At 41.3% G+C, this 27,726-nt stretch overlaps 1 protein-coding gene across 6 annotated transcripts in view; it reads left to right on the forward strand.

Moving 5' to 3' along the window:
- EPB41L4A (erythrocyte membrane protein band 4.1 like 4A) overlaps window positions 1-27,726 on the forward strand; it is a 257,238-nt gene that overhangs the window by 181,601 nt on the left and 47,911 nt on the right. For all 6 annotated transcript variants that reach the window (XM_044264248.1, XM_044264234.1, XM_044264239.1 and 3 more), the window contains 2 exons: window positions 1,068-1,189; window positions 25,731-25,821. In XM_044264248.1, the coding sequence (XP_044120183.1) occupies window positions 1,068-1,189; window positions 25,731-25,821 (213 nt within the window). The remainder of the gene's footprint in view (window positions 1-1,067; window positions 1,190-25,730; window positions 25,822-27,726) is intronic.

Below are 27,726 nucleotides of genomic sequence, written 5' to 3' on the forward strand. Positions count from 1 at the left end.
TGTTGCTACTTGTGTTACCTTATGGGCTACCTTTAAAAAAAAATTTTTTTTAGTGAAAGAAAATCTGTCATAGGTTTTCTCCTCTCCCATCTGCCTGGTTCCTGTAAACTACTTAACACGAAGCACATTCACAGATAGAACCTGCCATCTAAATTCCCATGGTAGCTCATACCAAGTGGTGTCCCCAATTAGCCTGATGAGGAGTCCCTTTTATGAGTATTTCAAGCATCTTTTTATTTCTAGTAAAGGTAATTGGGGTAGTCACTAGGGGATGAATCAAACTAAACATCCAGAAATGTATTTTTCCTGTACCTGAATGATATTATCCCCTGAAAGTCAGGGTCACTCATTGGCTCAAATTCAGCAGCTGTGGAATAATTTTTCAGTAAGATGAATGTTCACTGAAATCCAGCAAACAGAATTGCACAATTGCTCGGGAAGATTACTTGAAGATTAGTCCATTCCCAAGGAGAACTCCCCTCCTTGCGTCCTCTGACTCTTTAGAGAAGCAGCACTTTGCATGGGCTTTGGGCTAGCTCTGAATCTTCCTGGGCACTTGATCTGGTGCAAGTGAGGAAAGCATAATACATGGTGGATTATGCCACAGCAGGGTTCAGGGTAAAAATCATACCAAGTGGTTCTGTGGGGGAAGAGGTGCTTTACAACTTGCTGTGTAAGTACAACCCAGAAACGTACTGATTCACACAGATTCATTGCTGTTGTTTACTTTAGCCCACTGTAATTTATTATTTAGTTGTAGAGCTAGAAGACCATGAGCATCCCCTATTTATAGCTCATCATTCTGCTTAAGTCTAAACCTAACTCCTTTAATAAATTTCTCCGTTTCTCCCTCTGAAAGATCATCCTTCTATCTAACCTAAGACTCTCCTATTAGCCCTTGGTTAACATTGCAGTGAGAACCAGTTGAAAACGCATATATACTTGGGGCCTGCATGAGTCTGTCCTTTTTTCCCTCTCCAGACATTGGAGATATTCTGAGTGAGCCGGGGCTTAATTTTGTGGCTGTGTGGTTTTATCTGTGCTAACCAAAATGTTGCATTTCCAAGTGGCAGGACAGCTCTGCAAATGAGTCGAGATCTTTCTATTCAGCTTCCTCGGCCAGATCAGAATGTGGCAAGAAGTCGAAGCAAGACGTACCCAAAGAGAATAGCACAAACACAGCCAACTGGTAAGTCACTGAAGTAACTTTACATTTCCTTTTAGGGTGGTGGTGTGAGATGTGTGTGGGTTGGCATAGCCGTGTAGTTTTCTTTTGTTAATGGTAGAATGTTTCATGTGGCCCTGAAAATGTCCCAGCAATTAGAAATTACTAATAAGTAGACCAGTATCCTGCATCACCACAACCTGCTTGATGATTATATTTTCTTTTTGAAGAGATTAAATAAAATCCCAACTGAGTAATCTCTTGGCTTGATGTATCTGAGATTAGAACTGAAACTCTTAGCAAACGTTCTTTAAACAAAAAAAAAGGGGGGAACACTATTGATGTAACTTAATCTGTATGGAATTCAGTGGACTTTTTGGAATTGTTGGTCTTTTGTTGTGAAATATATGGGCAGGAAAGTGATCACAGTGTACATACATACATGAATATATATGTACACTTGCACATACACACAGAAAATTTAATATAGCCTGCAGCCCCAAAGTCCTTCCTATTGGGCTGATGATATCTTTGCTGTCTCCTCCCTCCCCAGCCAGAGACAATCCCCATCTGACTTTGTAATTATTTCCTTATTTTTTGTTATAATTTTAATACCGTGTATCCTTCCCTGAAAAAACAAGTTTATTTTTCCTATCTGTAACGTTATGTGAATGAATCATGATGTGTATTGCTTCTGTCACTGCTGTATGCCCTGTATACTAAAGTGCATTCATTTTTCTTGCTGTGAGTATTCTGTGTTATGATCATTTCTTTATCCATTCTACTATTGATGGGCATCTGGGTTACTTGGATTTTTTTTTTAAAGATTTTATTTATTTATGTGACACAGAGAGATCACAAGTAGGCAGAGAGGCAGGCGGGGGTGGGGGGGAAGCAGGCTCCCTGCTGAGCAGAGAGCCCGATGTGGGGCTTGATCCCAGGACCCTGGGACTATGACCTGAGCTGAAGGCAGAGGCTTTAACCCACCGAGCAACCCAAGCGCCCCTGGATATTTTGTTTTAAATGAAGACTACTTCTGTAATAAAACCACCTAATCAGTTTTAAACCATGTTCAATGTTTAGAACTCACAGAATTGTACTGTAAAGTGACATTACACATTACTGAGTTTGATTTACTTTTAGGTCACCCTTGTCTAATACATTCCATGGACTTTTTAAAAAGATTTTATTTATTTATGAGAGAAAAAGAGAGAGTGCGCACCCTAGAGGGCAGTAGGGGGTGTGGATTAGAGGAAGAGGGAATAGCAGATTCCACGCTGAGCATGGGGACTGACGTGGGGCTCGATCTCACTACCCTGAGATCATGACCTGAGCTGAGACCAAGAGACAGTTAACTGACTGTGCCACCCAGACACCCCTGGACTTTCCTCATATACTGTCTCACTTGAGCCCACAATAACCCTGTGAGATAGGGCAAGGCAGAGAGTATGTTCTCATTTTACAGATAACGAAGGCATGATTCTGGCTGCAGGATGTGGGCAGGACTGGGATAAAAACCTAGCTCTCCTGGTTTTTGTTTTTACCATATTGTGAAAAATGAGTGGAATTTTTACTAACAGTAATCTCTGTCTGAACATTGCATGGCAATTGACATAGCATTGTGACATCCATTGTTTCATTTAATCCTTATGCCAAGTCTATGACGAAAGTGTTTTGCTCTGTAGCTCCTGACTGAGAATGTCACCTGACTTACTGTTCCAAAGTTAAATTAGATCTGACTATAGGTCCCTCCCTCTCACTGAGCTGGGAAGAAATTAAATTCTTTTGCAGTGGCAAAAATAAGACATGATTTGCACTTGGTTACTTTGTCACATGAGTATTATCATTATCCCTGTTTGGCTGGTGAGGAAAAACTAAGATTTAAAAAGATAATTTGTCCAAGATTATATAATAAATAGGTGGCTTAGGATGAAAATTCTAGCCTGAATAGTTAATGTCTTTATCTTAAATTTTTTGTATTTATCTTTGTACATGAATCTTAAATCCCATTTGGATCAAATGTGGTATAATTAATAATCGAACTTTCAGATCCTATGCTGTGGATGAATTGCCATGCCTCATGAAATTATCTAGACCATCTTCAAATCAACATTTCATCCTATTCGAGATGGGGGATTCACACTTTCTTTTTATACAAACCTCAGGTAGTTCTTTTCTTCTAAAAAGAAGAATACTGCTCTAATACTGTCTTTATGTATAGGTGTGTGGCTCTCCTTGGATGCCCAAATTCCAGAAGCTGATTAATTTAGGAACAGGAATTTATGATTTTGTTTCTCTCTCTCTCTCTTTTTAAAAATAGACTTATTTATTTATTTGAGAGAGTGATAGAGTGAGCACAGGCAGGAGGGGTAAAGTGAGAGGGAGAGAGAGTCTGAAGCTGACTCCATGCTGAGTCCAGAGCCTGACCCCAGAGCTCCATCTCAGGACCCTGAGATCATAACCAGAGCTGAAATCAAGAGTCAGCATTTAACCCACTGTGCCACCTAGGTACCCATGTTTTGTTTCGTTTTAAAATTTTTAAAGATTATTTATTTATTTATTTGATAGCGAAATCACAAGTAGGTGGAGAAGCAGACAGGGGTGGAGAGGGGACAGGCTCTCCACTGAGCAGAGAGCCTGATGCGAGGCTCGACCCCAGGACCCTGAGATCATGATCTGAACCGAAGGCAGAGGCTTTAACCCACTGAGCCACCCAGGCACCCCCTAGGGACCCATGTTTTTGTTTTTCTCTTATGCAGAGAACAACCCAGGGGGATGGTATTGAGCCCAAATATCCCCCCACTCCCCACTCATCTTGTGTTGTAATAGAATACAGTCTCTCTTCCGTAGGGAATGAGGGTGTGGTGAATGTACCACCCAAGTTTCTCAAGGACATCCTCTCAGCATCTGGGAAATCTTTTTAAAATGCAGCACATCATGGGGTGCTGGGGTGGCTCAGTATGTTAAGTTAAGTCTCTGACTCTTGATTTCAGCTGGGGTCTTGATCTCAGGGTTGTGAGTTCAAGCCCCACATTGGGCTCCACACTGGGCATGGAGTTTACTTTAAAAAAAAAAAGTGCAGCACATTATGTATTTATTATCATAAAAGCTGGCTGTCTCAGTTGGTAGAGCGTGCATCTCTTGATCTCAGGTTCCTGAGTTCAAGCCCCATGTTAGGTGTAGAATTTACATAAAAATACATATATACATACATATCGCTTGTTTTAAGAGAGGTTAGGAAACTTCGAACCTTTCATCTCAGAAGAAAAAAAATCTTTCATCTTCAATTCCATTCTTCTCGTACTTAACACTTTATTATATAGCCTTCTAGTTTTTTGTATATCTTTTCTGCAAAAGCGATATAGTAATCTTTTACAATCCACTTTTCTTATTTAATAATATATCATGGATATGTTCTAATAAGTTTTGAAATGTTCTTAGCTCTATTTTATGATCTGTATGCTTTTCCACCACACAGATGTACAGACATGACATAACTTATTCAACCAGTCTTTAGTTCTTGGATGTTTAAGCCTCTTGAAGTTTTGAAGACTATAAATATAACTTGAGTGAATCTCCTTGTGGTGATTGCTTAAAGCATTCATGCTAATTTATTACATATATATATATATATATATTTTTTAAGATTTTATTTATTTATTTGACAGAGAGAGATCACAAGTAGGCAGAGAAAGAGGAAGAAGCAGGCTTCCTGCTGAGCAGAGAGCGGGATGTGGGGCTCAATCCCAGGACCCTGGGATCATGAACTGAGCCGAAGGCAGAGGCTTTAACCCACTGAGCCACCCAGGCGCCCCTATTACATATATTTTAAATGAGAGTATATTTTCACCATTTTTAATCTAAAAAGGATTAAACAAAGCTGTGTTTAGAAACTAAGACTTTGCTGTGTACACCTTTCACTTTGATTTTGAATTACTTTTAGCCTGACTTATCAAGCCCGGATTCCACAAAACCCTGATATGTTCTGGGATCCAGAGGCGATTCTCCTTGTGACGGTGTGACTGTCCTGGGTCAGGAAGGACCACATAGCAAATGCCAGTGATGAGGTGTTACAGCTGCTGTCACACACACGGGGAGGATGTGGTTGAGGCTGGGATTGATGTTGTTCTGCTTTTTCAAATCTTGTATTTTCTTTTTCCTCTAATTCAAATGTACTCTGCTTCGAGAGCCTCAATTGAACCCAGCTGGTGGTCTCAACCGTGCAGACTCTTAAGGTCATGGTGGGGTTCAGACTCAGACCAGAATATTGGAAGAGGGTCCTTCTCTCTTCACCTACATTAGTCACTGCTGTGCTCCTTGTCACAGCCCGCTGGGCCCCAAGAAGATGGGTGGTTCTGTGTGAAACTGGGCTGGGATGTGTGTGAGAGGAAGAGGACTCCGTGAGCAGGAACTCTGGTGAGCCTGAGGACCTGCTGTGCTTAGCTTCAAGCCTGCCTACAGAGATAGAAGATCGAGATCAGAGATCGCACTGCTAGTCCCCCTTGAAGGTGCCGCTGCCTGGGGGAAGGAGGGGATGTTTGAGGGAGTGGCCTTTAGGTCACTCGGTTGCTGTAGCCCTCTGGCCTCTGTTTCCTTCTCAGTCACTACAGGCAGTCCTTCAGCCCTCCCCTTCCTCCTCCCACACTCCCAGCTCTGGCAGCCTCCTTCCTTAGAAGCTCCCTGTTTCATGGGTTTCATGGGTGGCTGGGCAGGAAAGGAACAATAGCTCTTGTTTTGTTTTAATTGCTTTTTTTCTGACCCAAGGAAACAAAAATATTACTTTACTAAATGACGTTGCCACAGTTATTTAAATTTTCCTTTAAATATTTTGACAAAGTGGCAGAAAGCTGATATTGAGACATAGAAAAAGTTAATTCGATTGTACTGTATTTGGCAAAAATGGGAGTTACAGCTTAAACAGAAGATAGATTTTTTTTAACTCTAAGCAGAGCAGCTATTCATGTTCATAGATTAAATTCTGCTGATATTTTCCCTAAAAAATTTTTTTAGAACTACAGTTTCAGGAGTTCTAGGTATAAATTCTCACCACATTTAACATCTATATATAGTAAAAACCAAATTGTGTTAGGAGGCCTTTGTTTTTTGTTTATAGCATTGATAGTGCATGATTTGTTACTGTAGGAGACATTCTTTTATTTCTGAAGTTAAAATAATTCAGTCTAACTTAGCGACTACTCCCCTTAACTTGTGTCTCAGTCGTCTGCAAATTTAAAGTGCCTTTTTTTTTTAACCTCTCCATCATGAGTAATAAATTCCCTGGTAGCAAAAAAGCCATTGTGTTTAGAGTCCACAAAGATTAGGCCTCCGCACCTCTAGGAGGAAGTGCATTCCAGAGTCAAGAGCCCCCGCACCCAGCCTGCCTCTGCCCCACCCCCGGAGGGCAGCACCCGGGCAGGCCGCCAGAGCATTCCTGCAAATCTCCAGGGCTTCAGAGGGAGCTTGGGGGTAAAGCAGGAGGCGAGAGGGCAGGAAGGAGAAGTGCATATTTGTACAGCCCTTTCTCTGACAAGGCCTTGGCAGCTCACATACGTGGGTTCCTGTCAGAGGAGAATCGGCTCTAAGTAGGCAGTGCGTTCAGCGTATTTGGCTGTAATCCATAATTAGCTGGAAGAAAAGTATGGGGTGAAGCCATTTGCAATGGATAAACAATGCTGTGATTGTTAGGTTCTTAACCATACCGCACTGATGAACAGAGAAATAAATAGTTGCAGTGTAGTCTTTGGACAACTGAAAAGCAGGATCTGCCGACATGTTGGCATTCCCACTCAGCCTTTGTGGAAAAGACTGCAGACACACTGCCCCGGGGCTGACAAAAAATGACTTCTGAGTGAGGTTGGTTTGTGCTGGTCCGTAAGCAGACAGCTGCTGCTCAAGCCAAGCCCCTTGTTTCTATGCAGGAGAGGGGACCTGGTGTTGCCAAAACTTCTAGTGTTTTGAGGGAAGAATAAAATTTTGCATATTTATGTAAACTTAGCAGAATTTTGAATACTGGCCATTTCCTTTTATTTTATTTTATTTTTTAAAGATTTTATTTATTTGACAGATAGAGATCACAAGTAGGCAGAGAGGCAGGCAGAGAGGAGGAAGCAGGTTCCCTGCTGAGCAGAGAGCCCGATGTGGGGCTCGTTGTGGGGCTCGATGTGGGGCTTGATGTGGGGCTTGATGTGGGGCTTGATCCCAGGATGCTGGGATCATGACCTGAGCCGAAGGCAGAGGCTAAACCACTGAGCCACCCAGGCGCCCCTGGCCATTTCATTTTAAAAGACAGTCTCTTGTGTGCTAAGGTGGAACCAACCTGAGGCCCAGGTGTGGTGGGAGGGCTGCCTCTTTGGAACCCTGATTGACAGCTAGAGTGAATGGCTGAGCCACCTGCTCCTGGGGTTCACTGTAGGCTTCCCAGCATCCCCTGTGAGCATCACTAGATGGGGTTCAGTACTCCATGACTGCCAGCACAAGCATTTTTCTGTTAGTAGGTTAGTTGGCCCCAGCAGGGGATGATGGTACCATGCAGCTCTGGAACTCACACATGGGGAGCTTACCAGCATCCATTGGTAATCTGAAGCGGATGCAGCCCAGAGCAGGAGACAGAAGAATACTTTGGTATAGTGAAGCATGGCTTCATTTGATGCCGTATAGAGCTCTGGGCTGTTGAGAACTAGTCATGTCAGGACAGTAATGGTCATTCACTGAATACTCCCTGTGATTGGCACATTGTGTGAGATGTGATGTCAGCAGAAGCCCAGCTTGGCTTGTGGTGATCAGAAATATGTGTTAAAAGGCTTTGTAAAGCAGAAAGGCAAGCTGTGTGAGCGGAAACCAATGTCAGACTGGGGCAGGTTGATCTGGTGAGCTGCCTATGATAAATTCAGGTTCAGCCCCCATAGCCCATGTCCTAACCATGCAATGTTCTGAAGACATTTAACCAGCCAGAGCCTCAGTTTCTTTGTCTGTCAAATGGGGATATTACCCCCTTGCCTCACAGGTTGTTCTCAGGGGGTGCTGTCTGAAATGGGCAGAGCATAATGTTGAGCACATGTAGGGCTTGGTGTATTTTGAGTTATTCTCTACAAAACCAAAGGAACTCTCTCTTACACATTGTGGACCAGTTGGGAGTCCCCTGGTCAGTCTGAATTGTGTTTACCCTGTAGCATCAGTGTCACATCCAGAGGATAATAAGATTATATGGAGGAGGTGTGGCCTTTTGAGGGTGATGGTGGAGAGCAAATGGGGCTTCAGAAGGAAATTGGATACCCTTTATTCTAGAAGGTTTTATATAGACAGGGTGTATGGGAAGTGGGCAAGTCATAGTGCCGTGTGTGTGTGTGTGTGTGTGTGTGTGTGTGTGTGTGTAGGTTTCTCCTGCCTCGCCTACCTCCAGATCTCTGGGTATTCCAGGGCAACTGCTGGCAGGCAGTGTTACTAGCCCAGGCTTAGGGGTTGTCCTGCCAGTTGTGTTCCTCCTCTTCAGAGTAGCCAGTTTTCTTCTCTGATTTTTATCCTCTACCCCATGTTGAACACTCTCCAGCCACACTGGGTGATTCCATGGCCATGAATTGGGAACAACAGATTCTTTACAGTGAATTCATAATCCGATGGGATTGTATGATAGTTTTAGAACTCAGATAATCATTCCGTTTTCTGTGTAAAGGGGGTTTCTCCTATTTGGAGTAATTAGTTGCTAGGCCTACCCACGTGCATTTTTCATGTCAAGCAGATAATGGGCACTAATGACAAAGGGCAAAGAGCAAAGTGCTCAGAGAGGAAAGGAGAGTTGTTGAATGAGGAATAAATGGAAGCCAGGGCTCTGGATCCTGGATTTTGCAAGTTTAAGTCCCAACCTAAATACGTTATTAGATCTGCTATTTTACTTATACAATATGAGCAGACCTATTGCCGTGTTTGTCATTACATAGACTGGAAACTACCTGAATATCCATTAGAGAGAACTGGCCTAATAAAAGAAAACTTGTGTAACCCACAGAAATACCATGTCCCTTTTACAAGAAATCTGAGGGCACGGTTTGATTCTGTGTTGGTCTAATTCTGCAGTCCTCCATCATCTACCGTGAAAGGCTGGGTTCCCTGAGGAGCTCCGCAGGGAGAGCAATGTTCATGACTGGCAGTCATTGAGCATCACTGTGTGCCTGGCACTATACTAGGCACCCCACAGATAGTATCACACTCTTTTTTTTTTTTTTTTTTTTTCTAAGAAGATGCTGTGACTCATAATGTGTAGGTGACAAGACAGGGGGACTTGTCTAGGGCCCCAGGCCTGGAATTTGAACCTAGGTCATTTTAGAGAGGAAAAACAAAAAGGTGGTACATTTTTGCTCATATGGAGTGATCTCCGGGACATGGTATAAGCAAGGAAAAAAAGTGGGGGAGGGGACAGAATCATACACTATGCTCCCAGTATATAAAAGTACAGAAATCAGAGATGGGGGCCGTATGTACATACATACTTGCACAGAGGATACAGGAGAAAGTAGTAACAGTAATGGCTCCAGAAAGGGTTGAAAGTCTGAAAGCCTGGGGATCAGGATGGGAGACAGGTTTTTTACTACATATTCTTTAATAGCATTTGCCTTTTTTTTCTCTCTTTCTTTTTTTTTTTTTAACCATGTTGTACTTTTTTTTTTTTTTAAAGATTTTATTTATTTTTTGACAGGTAGAGAGATCACAAGCAGTCAGAGAGGCAAGCAGAGAGAGAGGGGGAAGCAGGCTCCCTGCCGAGCAGAGAGCTCGATGCGGGGCTCAATCCCAGAACCCTGAGATCATGACCTGAGCCAAAGGCAGAGGTTTAACACCCTGAGCCACCCAGGTGCCCCCCATGTTGTACTTTTTAAAAAGTTCTACAGGTAATTGTCATGATGCATTGAGTTCGCAAAATGATTTCAGATGCTCATTCAGGTCTCTAACGGATATGTTTTTGAAAAGCTTAGATGAGGACACATACTATGCTAGGAAACGTGCCTCATAATTTATGGGGAAACTAACAGAACAGTACAAGATGGATCATATGAAATTCAAAATTCAGGATTTCTACTGTGTTGTAACAGATATGCAACCCCAAACTTCAAGGCACGTGGCACAAGACATTCATATCTGTACATTTTTAAAAAATACTTTATTTATTTATTTATTTATGTGAGCATGAGAGCAAGAGTAGGATTGGGGTAGAGGCAGACACAGAGAATCTCAAACCGACTCTGTATCAAGTGTGGAGCCCAACACGGAGCTCAGTCTCATGACCCTGGGTCATGACCCGAACTGACATCATGAGTCTGATGCTTAACAGAGCCATCTAGGCGCCCTCATATCTGTACATTTTAATCCAGAACATTGTATTAGAGGTCATTAAGTCACAGCATGCTTTCTTTCAAAGGAGGAAATCTCAAGGTAGGACCCAGAGTTCTTAGATGAATTATAGGACAGTCACCTTGTACTGGGGGTAAGAAAAGAGGTAAAATGATTTGTAAGTGCAGCATGTTCTGGAACCTGGAGGGGATCTGCATGAGAGTCACTGGGCACTCTGACAAGTGTCTGGAAGAAGATTGTGTCCTGATAGGTCTTTAGGCATTGTGGAGTGTTTGCTTATTCTCTCCGGGTCAGAAGAAGACAGGAAGGGAAGAAATTAGTATACATTTTCATATACGGGAATTCAAACAAGCATTCTGATCAAGACTATTATATGGCTAGTTTTGGAGAGGCTCTCTAGAAAATTTAACAGTGTTAATTTTGTTTGAGAGAGCTGTAATTGTGACACTCCTCCTTCAAGGTAACAAATCAGAATTAGATCTTCTACTGAGATAATGATCCAGATCTGTGATTCCTGCTTCCTTTTTTTTTTTTTTTTAATTAAAAGATTTTATTTATTTGTCAGAGAGAGAGTGAGAGCGGGAGCAAGCAAGCACATAAGCAGGCAGAATGGCAGGCAGAGGCTGGAGAGAGAAGCAGGCTCCCTGCCGACAAGGAGTCTGATGCAGGAGTTGATCCCAGAACCCTGGGATCGTGACCTGAGCTGAAGGCAGCAGCTTAACCAACTGAGCCACCCAGGCATCCCTCCTGCTTTATTTTTATCCGAACTAGAAGAACTTCTGACAGAGTCTTAGATTATCTCTCTTTTTTTTTAAATTTTTTAATTTATTTATGACAGAGAGATCACAAGTAGGCAGAGAGGCAGGCAGAGAGAGGGGGGAGCAGGCTCCTTGCTGAGCAGAGAGCCTAATGCAGGGCTCGATTCCAGGACCCTGGGATCATGACCTGAGCCAAAGGCAGAGGCTTTAACCCACTGAGCCACCCAGGCGCCACTTAGATGATCTCTTGACTAATTATTTAAGCAGCTAGCTGCCTGGAGAAGTTACGTAGTAAAGTAGGAGGGGAGAAAAAGGTACACTGATTTGAGTAAATTTGAATTCCTGGTCTAACTTGGCTGTGACCTGTGACGCGTCATTCAGCATTCTGATCTTTCATCTCATTCTCCATAAAATAAATGAACTGGGTACGTAAACACTAGAGGTCCCTCTTTTTTTTATTTTTATTTTTTTTAAGATTTACTTCTGGAGAGAGGGAGTGAACACTGCACTGGGTTAGGGGCAGAGGGACAGAGAGAAGCCTACTTCCTGCTGGGCATGGAGCCTGACTGGGGGCTGGATCTTACAACCCTGAGATCATGAGTGGAAATTAAGAATTGGACTCTTAACTCACTAAGCCACCCAGGTGCCCTGAGATCCTTCTTCTTGCTAAAGGTCTTTCTTCTTTTCTTTGGCTTCTTTGTCATAGAGTTAAAAGGACCAAACATGAAAAAAGATTTTGGAAAGCTTTCTTCAAAAGTTTTTTAATTTAATCATCATTTCAGAAGCCCTTATAGGCTTGTGAAAAATGTATTCCAAGATCACAAAATACATTTTTCTCACTAGAAATATACAGTTTTTTTGCATACTTCTATATACAAAAGTATGATTGGTTCCTCAAAACTTGAGTTCCCAAATGACATTCTTACTGACAAATTGAATAAAATTAATTGCAGCAAGCTTTGCATTAATATACTTTTTCAAACTATTCTTTTAGTCAGAATTGACCAGATGAATCTGGATTTTACCTCTTTGGTTAACTCATGGTTAGAAATTAGTACTGCCTTGCTGGGTACACAGAGAAGGGGCCTTTCTGGACAGGTTTTGCATGGTGTTGTCTCTGTGTTTCACTTCTGTGTGACTATAACTGAAGACTAGTCTTTTCGTGAACCTACTTGTTCACTCAGAAATCAGCAGTGTGAGTTGTTTCCACCTTGTCAATTGTTTGTGGTCACAGTTCCTGAGTCCCTTCCTTGATTTTACAAACCATTCAGATGAATTTTTTTGTTTTTTCACCCCTCTTTCTTTATAGGTGGAGGTTCAAGGGTGTCTGTCAACTGCTTGAGATTGTTTTGAGATGGATGTCCTCCTAGGCAGATGGCATCTGAGGGTGTCCCATGTTTGTTTTACTCTCAGATTCAGGTTTCACAGTGATTTCTCTGTCAGCATCTTCTTCAGACTCTGTTAGAGAGTATCTGGGATTGATTTCCGTCATGTGCTTTCCTTACTTATTGGTATCAATGTGAAAAATGGTTGAGTTCCTAGAGTTTAGGTTATTTTGGTTGGTCTAGGGAGAGGAGGTGAAGTGAGGTAAGGTAAAAAAAGGAACTACCTTCACTGTGGAGTAGGTGCCGTGGTTGGCACTTTGAACAATGCACAATGCAAATCTGGGACCAGGAGGCCTTACTCTCTTCTATCTCCCAGGGTGAGAATGAGGCATCTGAGGAAACTGCCCATTTTCCTTCTCCAGAGAAGCTGGGATTGGAGCCCAGATTATGAGTCACTCAGCTGGGGAGAGCCACCTCTTTTGAGGCTACTGTTACAGCCCAGGTTCCAGGCACACCCATAAACAGAGAACTGGGTTCACAGAGAAAGAATAGAGTAGACACACTGTGAGAAACACCAGAGGATCATGCAGCTCTGAGAAGAGAATGGGGGTAGGAGACAGGAACCATGAATTCCAATCCGTGAGGTCCTGCTGTGTCTTGAAGATGAATCCCTAATTTGAGGTGGTTTCCTTGCATCTGAACAGTGGATAACGTTACTTCTTTTGGTAACCCCATGGGGAAGGTGGATGGTATTCTCATTTTACCCATGAGGAAACTGAAGCTTAGAAACATGAAGTACTCATTCAAGTTACACAGATCCTAAGAGCAGTGTCCAGATGTGAACCCAGGTGTTTGGTGTATTAAGGCATCTATTTGGAAAGTAAACGGAAAATAAAAAGGCAAAAGGCCTCAAATTATTTGAAAATACACATCTCCAGTTTTTCCCACTATTGCATGATTTCCTTACTTACTGGATTGACTTGTTTCCGCAGATAACTCTTGAGAAGACAGTACGTTCTGCTAATTTATAGAGGAGCAGCAGGTCAGTCTGCTGCTATATCAAGGCATTTTTTTCTTTTTAAGGAATAATTTGAGTTCTTTGGGACCTTTTCTTAGCAAAGAGGGGAAAAGGCAGGAACAGTGTTAACTGTGAGAAGGAGCAGGTAGATCACATAGGCAGGTGTGTATTTGTTCAAGACTGTTTTCCTTAGTTGGCCCTCTTTTCTATTCTGCTTTGAAGCTGTTGTTTATTTTCATTCAGTAAAAGATTTCTTAATATATAGCAAGTCTGGTTAGATGTTCTCTAAAAAGTTATTATTTTCACTCTTCCCTTGAGTGTTTAGCATTCCACGCATAGCTACCAAGATTAGAAAAACAAGCAAACCTAAAGGCCTGTGGTATATTAAATATCATAGCTTTAGTGAGTTACCATTATGATACTTTTTTCCACCTTTCCATTTCCTTTCATCAAGAGTTTATTGAGCACCTCTCTGGCACAAGACTTGTGATATTATGATTTAGAGTAAGAAATACATATTTGGTCTTTATTCTCTTTTCTGGTTTCTGGCGCAGCTCCTAAAACCATTGGAATTTCCTAAGTGATAAGAGTTCTAAAGGTAAAGGAGCATCTTTTGTTATTCATAGCCAGCCCCTTTTAGCCACACCAGAGTTTGTGTGGGTGAGGTGACTTCTGGGAAGTCCCTAAAGATGGAGGCTGGTTGCCAGGGGAAACCAACCATAATTAAGGAGTTGGAATTTTCAGCCCCACCCCATGACTTCTGGGGAGAAGAGCAGTGTTCGAGTTTGAGTGCAATCGGTGATAGTCAACGGTTTCATCAGACTTTCCTGCGTATTGAAGCCTCCGGAAACACCCAGAAACACCCAGAGGGTGGGGTTCTGAGGGGTGGGTGAATTCGTGGAGTTGAAGTGAGTGGCGCTCAGGGCCCTTTGTCATACGTTGCCCTTTGCATCTTTTCCATTTGGCCGTTTTTGAGTTCCATCCTTTTTTAATGAACTGGTGATCTAATAAGTAAGTTGCCTCTCTGAGTTCTATGAGGCCCTTTAGCAAATGAATCAGAGGAGGGGGCAGTCTTGATGGACTGAGGCGTCAGCCTGTGGGATCTGACATCTCTGGGTAGATAGTGTCAGAATTGAGTTAAATTGAAGGCCACCCAGTCAGTGCCCTCTGAGAATTGAAATGCTTGTAGCTGTTGCATAAAACATGCAGTGGAGACCCTTTTCCACAGAGCACAGAAAACTGAATAAAACTTGGCCCCTGGACTAGGGAAATTAGTCATAGAAAATAATAAAGTGGTTATTTTACGCTTATTAAAAGCCAGGCACTGTGTTAAGCACTTTATTTATTATTTTTAATTTTTTTTACTTTAAGTAGGCTCCACGCCCAATGAGGGGCCTGAACTCCGCAATCCTGAGTTCACGGGTTGCACACTCCACCGGCTAAGCCAGGCACCCCAGGCACTTCCTATGAATTACCTAATTCTCATTCAATAAATTGTTGGTGAAACCCCTATTTTATTGATGAGAAACCTGAGGCCCAAAGGGAATTAAGAACTCATCCAAGCTCACACAGTCGGGTAAATTGGCAGAGTTGAGAAGCAGATGCGGGTTTGTCTGACTTCCAGTCTTGCGCCCTTAACCACTTTATCCGACTAGAGAGGTGAAAGCTGTGCTCCCATGCGGGTAGGATGTGCCAGTGTCATAGAGCCGAGTTCTGAGAAAGCTGCAGTGTTCAGGAGGAGCATCTGCTCATGACTGGAGGTAATCTGTGGGTAAGGCAGTGGGTTAGGAGAAGGCTGGCTGGTGAGGACGGTAGTTGTCAGGCTGGGTTCTGCAGCTCCCGGTGGGGAAGGAGATACCAGTGGACTTCCTTAAGGGCTGTGTGGATACAGACAGTTTCGATTCAGTCGCTTTTCAGATTCTCTTTCCTGAAGGGAGTGTGCCTGCCGTAGTAGACTTGCTGGCTCTTCTCTGCAGCCTACCTTTTTAAAAAAATTTTTGTTTATTTTTTATTTTTTCAGTTAACAGTATTCATTGTTTTTGCACCACACCCAGTGCTCTATGCAATCCGTGCCCTCTCCAATACCCACCACCTGGTCCCCCAACCTCACACCCCCCCCCCCGCTCCTTCAAAACCCTCAGATTGTTTTTCAGAGTCCATAGTCTCTCATGGTTCACCTCCCCTTCCAGTTTCCCTCAACTCCCTTCTCCTCTCCATCTCCCCTTGTCCTCCATGCAATTTGTTATGCTCCACAAGTAAGTGAAACCATATGATAATTGACTCTCTCTGCTTGACTTACTTCACTCAGCATAATCTCTTCCAGGCCCATCCATGTTGCTACAAAAGTTGGGTATTCATCCTTCCTGATGGAGGCATAATACTCTGTAGTGTATATGGACCACATCTTCCTTATCTATTCGTCCGTTGAAGGGCATCTTGGTTCTTTCCATAGTTTGGCGACCGTGGCCATTGCTGCTATAAACATTGGGGTACAGATGGCCCTTCTTTTCACTACATCTGTATCTTTGGGGTAAATACCCAGTAGTTCCAGCCTACCTTTTACCGATGGACCAAAACAAAGGCAGACCTTTTCCTCATTTGGAATCTGTTCTACTGTTTTGTCCTTAAATGATAAAAACCTCCTGAGTTAGTGTCTGGAAACTAAATGGCCTTAATTATTAAACAACACCTCCTTTTCTTTTTTCTTTCTTCTCCCCTCCTTTCTTCTTTTCTTACCTCCCCTCTTCTCTCCTCCTCCCCCCTCCCCTCTTCTCTCCTTTTTTCCCCTTATTTTTTAAAGATTTATTTATTTATTTCAGAGGGAGAGAGTGAGTTGGGGGGAGGCAGAGCGAAAGAGACAGGGGAAGCAGACTCCCCACTGTGTGTGTAGCCTGATGACTCAGGCAGGGCTGGATCCCTCAGGACCCCAAGATCATGACCTGAGCTGAAAGCAGGAGTCAGACATTCAAACTACTGAGCCACCCAGGTGCCCCAGTGACACCTCTTTTTCTAAGTCATTTCCTCATTTTGACTTTGGACAAAACTGAAGGAGGACCCAATTGATTTGTCATCTGATGGAACATTTGAAATAATTTTAAAGATGTTTTATTTATTTACTTGACACAAAGGGAGAGAACACAAGTAGGGGGACCAGCAGGGAGAGGGAGAGAGAAAAGCAGGCTCCCCACTAAGTGGGGAGCCCAATGCAGGATTAGATCCCAGGACCCTGGGATCATGACCTGAGCCGAAGGCAGACGCTTAACGACTGAGCCACCCAGGTGCCCCTGAAATAATTTTAGATAATATATCACTGATAGACATGTAAGTCATAGAATTTCTGTAATGACATTGTGTTCATAACAGAATACATGCAACTCTGCTTATATGTGAACAAGACTTCTCGGCACTGAAATCTGCCTAAAAACAGGAATAGAATTATTGCTAAACTGTTTCACTTAGCATTCTTCAGTGCATTTAACCCATGTCATCATTGGGAAGACAAAACTACCTTGTTCATCTCATTAAGAATTACTTTTTAAAAATTAACATATATTATTTTTTTCAGGGGTGCAGGTCTGTGATTCATCATCTTACATAATTTACAGCACTCACCATAGCACATACCCTCCCCAGTGCCCATCCCCCAGCCACCTCATTCCTCCCACACCCCCTCCATTCCAGCAATCCTTGTTTGAGTCCTGAGATTAAAAGTCTCTTAAAGTTTGTCTCCCTTTCTGGTTTCATCTTGTTTCATTTTTTCCCTCCCTTCCTCTATGATCCTTGGAAGAATTACTTTTTAATTAAAATTTACTTTTTTCTTGTAATAATTATTTAACATTAGTTTGGTACAATAATAATCTGTTAATGATTGTAATGTCTTAGTTCAGAAGAAATTTTTAACATTTAGAACTTTATGGTCATGGGAAATAAAACTTAAATTTATTTATTTATTTATTTATTGTCACAGAGAAGTGAGATAGGGTGATAAATAAAACTTTCAAGTGTAAAACATGTATTACTCTGGGATTAATTTTTTCAGAGAAGGTGGAATTGAAATGTAAATGCAAGGAGAGAAAAGAATGCCATGAAATTTCCAAATGTAGCCTCATTTTATCTAATTTTAAAATGGATGACTGTGGGTATCAAATTTCTATGGTATGTTATTACATTGGATACATTAAAGAGAGTCATGAAACAATTCCATTTTAAAGTGTCAATATTTACTCTATGCTGTAAATGATATTCTTTGGTATTATTTAAACTTTCTTTTTAAAAGTGAAGTGTACTTGACATACAGTATCCTATTAGTTTCAGGTGTACATCATGGTGATTTGATATTTCTGTTCACTATGAAATGATCCTCGTGATATATCTAGTTAGCCATTTGTTACCATACAAAGTTGGAACTATTTAGACTTTTGAGAAGAAACTTTAGATATCACCTTAGAAACGTGCTCTGAGGCACAATAGTTTTTCAGATTCTTTTGGTGAGTCCTGGTTGAAAAGCTGAAAGAACAGTAAGTTAAGGACTCTTCGATATGAGCTTAACAATGGAAGCAGAAAAAAATAAGAATTTTCCCAATTGTACTTTAGCTAAATAAGTATTTTTAAAGCAATTTTTATATATAGTTATGTGTGCTTTGTATACATTTTATATACTATTATAATTGCATCAAATAAAAACCTCTAAAGCATACTCCTCTGGAACAGAACCAACTTCAGGTTAGAGAAGGAATTATCCTTCTGCCTGTGCCAGGTGAGATGAATTGTTTGACAGGAGCTGACTGGAGAAGTTTTGCTGTATGTTCCTCTAAACTATATGGCCTTGTTGGAGGTGATTGGGGAGTGCAAGAGTTCTGTCAGAGTAGGATGTGAACGTCTACTCAGTCCTCTTCCCCTGAATTGTGTTCTCCTATCAGGGAAGAAACAGATGGTATTTAAGTGATTTACCACCTCTTGATTCCAGCCAGCCATTCGTAGATAGGTGCTGTCATTGAGCCTATGGGTGTTCAGAGAAAAGATGGCGCCCATCTGCTGCTGCCATGTCTGGCATTTGCTCCAGCACACGCAGGTGTAGATCCCAAGCCCTTTGGATAGAATCCTTTCATTCTACTCTGAGCACCTCAGGGAATGAACAGATGACTTCCCATGCTCAGAAGTGCCTTTCTTGTTTTGGAACTTGGCATTCTGACCCACAAGGACAGATGCCTGTGACCACCTCTCTCTGTGTGTGCCCCTTGTTAACTCTGCCAAAGGCATAGAGGATGCAGTGCCTTCCTTTCCACCCAGGTCATACTCCCAAGCTGATCATTTTGGTCATGAGGAAAGCATAGGGATCCAGGAGAGTACTGGGTTGGGGAAGAAGAAATTGGAAGCAGACCAAGCAGAGAAAGGATCTTTCATGTGTAGGCATATTTTCCTAGCCATCCTTCTCATCCACACCCAATTCTTTATAATTTACCCTCCAGCTTTTTAGCAGAAAGCCTTGTTTGATCTTGCAGTTGACATGTAGCAAAATCAGTGTCTCAAAAGTCTGTATATTGGGGCATCTGGGTGGCTCAGTCGTTAAGTGTCTGCCTTCAGCTCAGGTCAGGATCCCAGGGTCCTGGGATGGAGCCCCACATCTCAGTGGGAAACCTGCTTCTTCTCCCTCCCCCACTTCCCCTACTTTGTTCCTGTTCTCACTGTCTCTCTCTCTCTCTTTCTTGCGCTCTGTCAAATAAATAAATAAAAATCTTAAAAGGAGAGGGAGAGAAGAGAAGCAGGGATCTTGGGGTGCCTGGGTGGCTCAGTTGGTTAAGAATTCGACTCTAGATTTTCGCTCAGGTCATGGTTTCAAGGTCATGAGATTGAGCCCCATGTTAGCTCCATGCTGGGCACAGAGCCTGCTTAAGATTTTCTCTCCCTCTGCCCCTACCTCCTAAAAAAAAAAAAAAAAAGAAGAAAGAAAGCAGGGATCTGGCTGCCTGTTTGCCTTGAATGGGCTGATGTCAGGCATTTGAACTTTAAAGAATTAACCATTAGCTGCTGAAAATCTTGTATTTTCTAAATTGTGTGTTTTGAGACTCAATTTTGTTTTACCTATTTTAATGAAGGACTGTTCTGCCAAATTTTCCTGTTGGACCATAATTTGTGATGTTAGAAAAATGTCTTATTTTCCCAATTTGTCATACTTTCTGCCATTTTTCCATAGTACCCAGCCTAAGGTTGGTGAGACCAAGGCAAAATTACCTTGTACTCTCAGTGTAACAACTAGAACTAAGCTGTATTTCCAATTATTAGCTTGTTCTTAATTCACGAATAGCACTTTTTCCCCCTAATAAATTGCATTGGTTTAGCTAATGTAAAATCAGATTAGTTTTACTGAAAACTAATACGTAATTATTGTGTTGGGAATGGTTATAATCTGTCTTGATTATTTGTCTGAAGCATCAGATACAGGGTTTTTTTTTTTATAATTTAGATAAGAAAAAGTGAATAAATGGGATAAAATTTAAACCTCAAAATTTACAAATTTATCATATTTGAGAGTTCTTTTAATGAAATCATTTATATATCACAGACCTGCTTTACTTACTGGCTATTTGTCCTTTCCCTCATACAACCGAATAAGGCATTTTCACTTGCCAAATACATCTTTTTTCATTTAACGCCACACATTCATCCTCATGCCCACTCTGTAAATTAAAAGCATTGGCAACATTTAAATAACATCAAAAATTTAATTTAGGTTGACAGGTGTCAAATTGAGCACAAACAGATTTTGTGAGACCCCTAGTATCATTTAAATGCAAAGTGTTTTTATAACTGAAAAGCCATGTATATTCATCACCAAGTCTTGACATCCTAGGGCTGACTTTTAAGAATTGCCTCCAGGTCAAGTAGCTAAATAGTCCTGGGAAAGTTGATTCTGTTTCTGACAGCCACTTCTCTTAAACTGAAGGCAAGGGTCCTTTAAGGTGAGGGCACTCAAAGGTGAACAGAACCGAACCACACAAAAGCCTAGTAGTGGTCTGATGCACATGGACTGGAAGCGTTTGCGTATAGGGTGTTGAAAATGAACAAGCAAAATGCCACAGAGCCTTGGATGCTGGCATTGTAGTGTTGCCTAAACTGTAGGGAGTTGTGTGCGCCCACATTAAGGGGCAGTGACTGACAGCCCAGAGAAGGAATTAGATACGGCTCCTTAACAGACAATGGCAGTTCCCTGATGAGTTACTCTTCCAAATGGGACTAGCCTCTTGAAATAAAGCCTGTTGTCTTTTTAATGTGAGTACCATGTGTAATGAATTGGGTGCTCCTAACTGTAAGTGGTCTTGCTAGCATTAATATATGTTTTTTAAGATTTTACTTACTTATTTGACTGAGAGAGTGAGAGAGCACAAGCAGGGGCATCATTAATACTTTATCTAAAATAGAATACAGATTTACAAGGAGACTTAATAACCAATATCAATAACCATATATCAATAAATTATCAATAATTTAGTTAGTAAAATGCTGATATCAATAACAGATTTCTGTTATAATCTACAGCTGTCATTTAGAAAAACAGTGAGTTATGGCAGAAGGTAGTTTTCAAAAATCTAAGAAGTAGCCTAGTCCTGTAGGATATGGCTACATATCCTCTTTCTGTATTTCCCATAGCTCCACATACAGATTTTTTTGGGGGGGGGGACTTAGTTTTCATACATCTACAAAATAACATCATTATCTTGAATGTTCCTTTCTAGTGGAAAAAGTAGAAACAAGCACGTCCCTTAGAGTAGACCTTTGTGGATTGATGCCTACCACAGGTAAAGCACTGTGCTAATAGGGAGCAGTACAGTAATGTGTCCTTCATTTTATTAAGATTTTTGTGGCCTAAACATTTACTAAGAATTAAAAAATAATTTTAGTGTATATTTCATTAAATATATACATAATTCATATTTCATAATTTGTTATCTCTAGATATTTTAGATGGGAAACAGTTGTTTGCCCCAAATGGAGTGATTTGTGTAATGTAGGAAAATTGCCCTCAGTATTTTATTTCTTGAAGTAGATAGTGGCTAAATAGCTATTCATTTTATAATTATTCGTTAAACTATTTGTATCTATATGTTATATTCTTTTCTGGTGGTCTATTATAATTTACAGTGAAAAAGGAGTGAGGGAAAAGGATTTTTCCACCCTGAAAATATCTCCTAGAGCAGTGCCTGGAATTCCATTGTGATCAGTTAATTATTTTAGTTAATATTTGGCTTCTCCTTTTCCTCTTTACAATGGAACTATTCTTTGGCCAGTAATACTTGAAAACACGAGCCTTTTAATGTGATGAGTTTGTTTCTCCATAGCCCAGGCATCTGAGCTAATGTACAAGGGATGGTTCTGAAAGGTGCTAGGATGGAGTTGGGGGAAAAGAAGCTTGGAAAGGAAAACAGGAGTACATATTAGCAACATGGAGAGTCAGGAAACCTCAATAATGGGACGCTTGGGTGGCTCAGTCAGTGAAGTGTCTGACTTTGGCTCACGTCAAGACCCTGGGGGCCTGAGATCAAGCCCCGGGTTGGGCTCCCAGCTCAGCAGGTAGTCTGCTTCTCCCTCTCCTTCTGCCCCTCACCGCACTCAGACTCTCCTTCTCATAGACAAATAAATCAAATTTAAAAAAAAAAAAAAAAGGGAAACCTCAATAATGTGTATCTATTTCTCTCGCTTTGGTAGAGTTCAGTAACCAACACAACCCAGCTTGACTGAATTGCTTACCTTTCTTCTCAAAGGGTACTGTGACAACATCTCACTCATTTGACCTACTTAGCTAAAATATGGCATTTTAAAAGTATAGTTATTACTTTTAAGTGCACCTTTAGCAACATACAGAAAGGTAAGAAATATTGCCTAATTAGGGCTTTATCAGAGTCTTACATCTATGAATAGAAAAGCCCAAGTTATAGTTAGCAAATGAGTGTCGTTCGAGGGTATCCTTCAGAAATGCTCCCACAAAGTTCATGCTTATAAGTAGCTTCCCCCCACCCCCCCGTACTCTCTTTTCCTCAATCTTTTTAAACCCCAGGCTTGTTCAGCTCACATAGTTATAGAGAAGAGGAATACATTTCAATAGATTTCTGGTTAGAATTCTGCTGTTTTGAATATAAAAGAACCATGAATTAGATTTTATTACTGCCAATACCTTATTTGTTTATGCGGTGCGTATGAAAATTCTATGACTGTTAGGTTAGTAAAATAGTCTTGACAGTCAAACAATTTATTTTGAAGAAGCCTGGCTAAACTGTTGCTGAGTGTTTGAGAGACAGCGTGTATGTGGGGGTTTTTAAAAACTGAAATTCTTTTGGAAAAACACTCATCTTATGTTTCATCTCAAAAATTATTCAGATGTTGTGAATAACCAGGCATGGGTTTATTTAGAAAATATATACACATACTTAGTTTGAAACTTTTCTGTTTGACAATATTCCTGGATTTGTCTACCTTTTTATTAATTTGTCAGAAGATTCAGACAGAAGGAAATGAGGCAAAAGAGTTAAACACTCTCACTCTCTCTGAGGTGATCGGTAGTAAGAGAGGACTAATAATCGGTCTAAAGAGATGAAAAGAAAAGCAGACCTGGGCATCTTAGGCTAGTCGCACAGGGCCTCTGTTCCCGTGATGTTCAGCTTTGCTCAGTGCTGCTTCCGTTGGCATTATTGGCGCTGGGCGTTGAGCTCTCTGCTGTGTTCCTTCCTCTCCTAGTGGTGGTGGTGGGGAACGGCCCCAGTTTAGTGTAGGTCCCTTCATTTACAGTTTAAATTAGTAGTACCTGCTGAAAACAATACCACATTTTAAAAAAGTTCATTAGGAACAATAAAAATATTAAGGTCGGGGCATACCTACTGTCTAGAGCACGGATGAATTAACCCCTCCTGCCAGGGCCCAGGGCTGTCCCACATGGAGCTACACTGTGGAGAAGCAGCTCCAGCTCATACCTAAGCCTGCAACTTTGGGAATCTGCGCTTAGGACTGTTACTAATGGTTATGGCAGAATAGACAATGACCAGCCACTGCCAGCCTCCCATGGCACATGGGGTAGTTCACGGGAACTGGTTTTGTCCCATTCGTTGTGGCTGGTGACATTTTCTGTAAACTCCAAACAGCTTTCCTGAAGCTTGGATTCTGAATATTGCGCCAACATGAACTTACCTTTAGGGCACATAGATATCAGACTTACCTTTACATTTCAGGATTCCAAAATAGGAATAAAATTCAGATACTGAATCCAAGTCAAATTTCTTACTATGATAGTTTTAGAAGCTCTTTGTTGAAACCACCATTCTCTCTGTCCAAGGAGTATGCATTAATGTTAATTTTTTCTGATGAGTTGTGAAACATGCCTCCAAATGTTCTGAAGAGTATGTCTCTTCCGATGGACCCTTAATTTACACTGACTTTTTTTTCCTAAAGATTTTATTTATTTGAGAGAGAGCGAGAGTGCATGTGTCTGCACATGCGCATGAGTGGGAGGAGGGGCAGAAGGAGAAGCAGACTCCCCTCTGAACAGGGAACCAGACGTGGGTCTCAATCCCAGGACCCTGGGATCGTGACTGGAGCCGAAGTCAGATGCTTAACCGACTGAGCCATCCAGGCACCCCTGTTTGTTTGTTTGTATATAGCTTTTTATTTTTTTTTTAAAGATTTTATTTATTTGAGAGGTGGATGTGTGAGAGAGAGAGTACGAGAAGGGGAAGGGAGACGTAGACTCCCCGCCAAACAGGGAGCCCCATGCAGGACTCCATCCCAGGACTCCAGGATTATGACCCGAGCCAAAGGCAGTTGCCCCATCAACTGAGCCACCCAGGTGCCCTGGGCACCCCTATTTACACTGACCATTGAACTGTTTGAGAGTGGGGTGCACATGGCACATGGAAGGCCATGTATCATGGTGGTTTAGACTTAAGTCTCTAGAGCTGGACTGCTGGGTTTCAAAGCTGGTCCCCTTACTCATGGTGTATGGGACCTTGGGAAAGGCCATTTTTCTTATTTTTAAAAATAGGGATAATATTAGTATCTACCTTATAGGATTATTTTGAAAATTATATAAGTAAATGAAGTGCTTGGGATAGCACCTGACACATAGTAAGTGCTCAATAAATATTAGCTTTTAATAGTATTACAGGCTCAACTCATGATTAAAAAACTGTATGTACTTAGTGGTGATCACACTTTGGATCAAAGGACTTGAACTCTAGACATATTTCTGCAAGATGCCAGTCTGAAGACGCACCTGCTTGTCCCACAGAGTTAATTGAATGAGGGCTTTGGGCATCCCCTTGCTGATCTCCCCTGTGCTTTCGAGAGTGAGGCACACACTACTTGAAAACGGTCACCATCAGTGCTCACATGTCACCTCTGCAGGCTTATCAGCCTGTGTCCTGAGAATGGGATCCAGACTTCCCGGGTGGGCCTGGCTACTTATCTTTATTTGGATCGTGATTTCCAACATTTTGTCTACTGGGGGCTCCCTCTGCTGGTATGTCTAGCATCGATGCAGATATGTGGAATAGTAGCTTTTAAACAGTTTTAGGCTTTTAGAGATGTTTGTATAAAAAAAAAAATTGAAAACTTTTTTTTTAACATGTGAGTAATAGAAATAACCTCTGTATTACTCTTTTTTTGCCGTTTGCATTATGAGTTGGAGTATTTTTGCTTTGATTTAGATTGGGGGCTATCATGGCATGCCAAAAACAGTAATTTCTTCACGATAGTTAATTAGGGACTGATTATTAGGTCTTACATACCAATATATACCACTAAATATTTTAGAATCCTATTTCAGCAGTCTAAAGAATATCCATGATATGGGGACTTACTTAACTCTTAAAATTTCAAAAGGGCCCATTTTCAAGTGGTGTCATATCTAAGACCCTCCTAGATGCTGTTATGTTGAGGGCTTAGTACGTGTCAGGGAATAATACCTTAGATTTATTGGGTGATTCATTATTTATTTAGAATTATAATTTATTAATAAAATGCGCCATGATGTCCCTAAAGTTGCATTTTTAAAATAACTTTTTGGCTTCTGTGTGATTTTTTGTTTCTTTGTTTTTCACCACTCTTTTCTTCCATCTTTCCTTACTGCTCTTTGCTACTAGGCTCAAACAGCATAAATCGGGTAACAGCAAACATGGACAATGGAGAAAATGAAGGAACGACTAAAATTATTGCACCTTCACCAATAAAAAGGTCAGTCGGTTAAGTGAAAGAACTTGTAACGGTATGCTGTCACAAAAAAGCTTTTTCCTGTTGGCGAGGTGAAGAATCTTTTTACTTTGATAGTTCATACTTTTGGTTGAAATAGTGTATGAGCCAAAGAGTCATTTAAAATGCCAGTGGAGGGGCACCTGCATGGCTCAGGGGGTTGAGGCTCTGCCTTCAGCTCAGGTCATGATCCCAGGGTGCTGGGATCAAGCCCCGTATCGGGCTCTCTGCTCAACAGGAAGCCTGCTTCCTCCTTTCTCTCTGCCTGCTTCTTTGCCTACTTGTGATCTCTCTCTGTCAAAAAAATAAATAAAATCTTAAAAAAAATAAAATAAAATGCCAGTGGAGTATAAACAGCAGGACCTGCCTCTCTCATCTGAAGGAAATGCTCCTGCTGCCACAGCATGGTGATCTCACTGTCTGTGGTCCCATTCTCTGCAGCAGAGGGACAATTGCACGTGATTTTTTAAAATGGCATGCTATAATGGACTTACTCAGAGGGACCTGTGAAATAAAGTCGATGATATTCATGTTTAATGTACTGTGTTCATTACCGCGGTGCACTGAACTGTGGCCCTGGGAAGAGGGCTTACAGCATTTAGAGGCGCAGGGCTCCGGAAGTCAGTGATTGCATATGTATGAAGAGGTGTCATGGTCTTCTGCATCAATTTTCCCAGCAGCATTCCCCAGCGGAAAGACCTTCTCTCAATATATTACATGGCTTGTTTCCATGAAAGATCAGCCTTGTTCTCTGTGAAGATACTGTTTCAGCATCAGTTTTTCCTATCTCCATTTATGTCCACGGAACAGCATTTGAGAAGTACAATGAGCAGCTTTCATCAGCTCACTTTGTCTACAGCACTAGCTTCTGAGTCCAAGCAGTCAGAAATACGTGACCCTGGCAGACTTTGATCATCTTCTCCATCTCGTTAGTAAATAATGGTGTCTTCATTCAGTAGGTTTGGGGCTATGTGAAGGAGTACAATTTGCAATTTCCTAGCAAAAGAATTCTAAGATAGGAGGATTCTCAGAGTTGTGGTGTTTTCCCCAGGGTTTTGCTTACGTTGTCTTTTGTTTAGTTCCGGGACACTCCCTTCATGGATTCTTTCTGGAATGACAGGGTCTTTGCCTTTTTTGCATGCCCTTTAGTTGGCGTAGCTGGCCTTGGTCAGCCTCACAGCTGTGTATAGAGTGTCAGCTTAATCTGTATGTACAGGGTATGCTTATGCTAAATCCAACATAAGAACAGTAATCTGCCATGAAATTCAGATCCCAAGCCTTTTTAGAATGTACAGAAGAAGTTCAGTCCCCTTTACAACGGTTTTCTTGTCAATAGGACTGATACCTGAAGTGCTGCCCGATTTTCCCACTCGAGTTCCAGATGAGAAATGGCTTAGGGAGTGAATGCAAGTAATTAAATGAATAAAATAAAATAAATAAAATGAAATTAGGATTTCATTTTTCTCTAACTTTCGCCTACTCTCCCATTTCCCCTTTCATCTCCCCTCTGAATTTCTCAATCTCCCTTTTTCTTTCTCATTTATTAAACACACACACTTTCTACTATTAAGTATGTATTGTATTTATTACTTCTCACCTCAAAAGTAAGATTTTGGAGCACTTGATCTTCCAAAGATTATTTAATCAAAAGAATGTATTGGTCAAAAATTAAAACCTACCTACTATAGGCTAATATGATGAGTTAAGTGCCTTGTCAAATACATAATTTTTTAGCTTTATATTAATTCCTGTATGGGTGTAGTCTCCTAGGATACAAGTTTATTTTCCTTTTTTGAAATGACCTTGTCATTTTTTTCCCTCTCTCTTCTTTGTTGACTGTTATAAAGAACCCTGCTATGACCATGTTCGAGGACAACTTATATAGGGGAT

The sequence above is a fragment of the Neovison vison genome, chromosome 1 (genome assembly GCF_020171115.1).
Source record: "Neovison vison isolate M4711 chromosome 1, ASM_NN_V1, whole genome shotgun sequence".
Lineage (NCBI taxonomy): Eukaryota > Metazoa > Chordata > Mammalia > Carnivora > Mustelidae > Neogale > Neogale vison.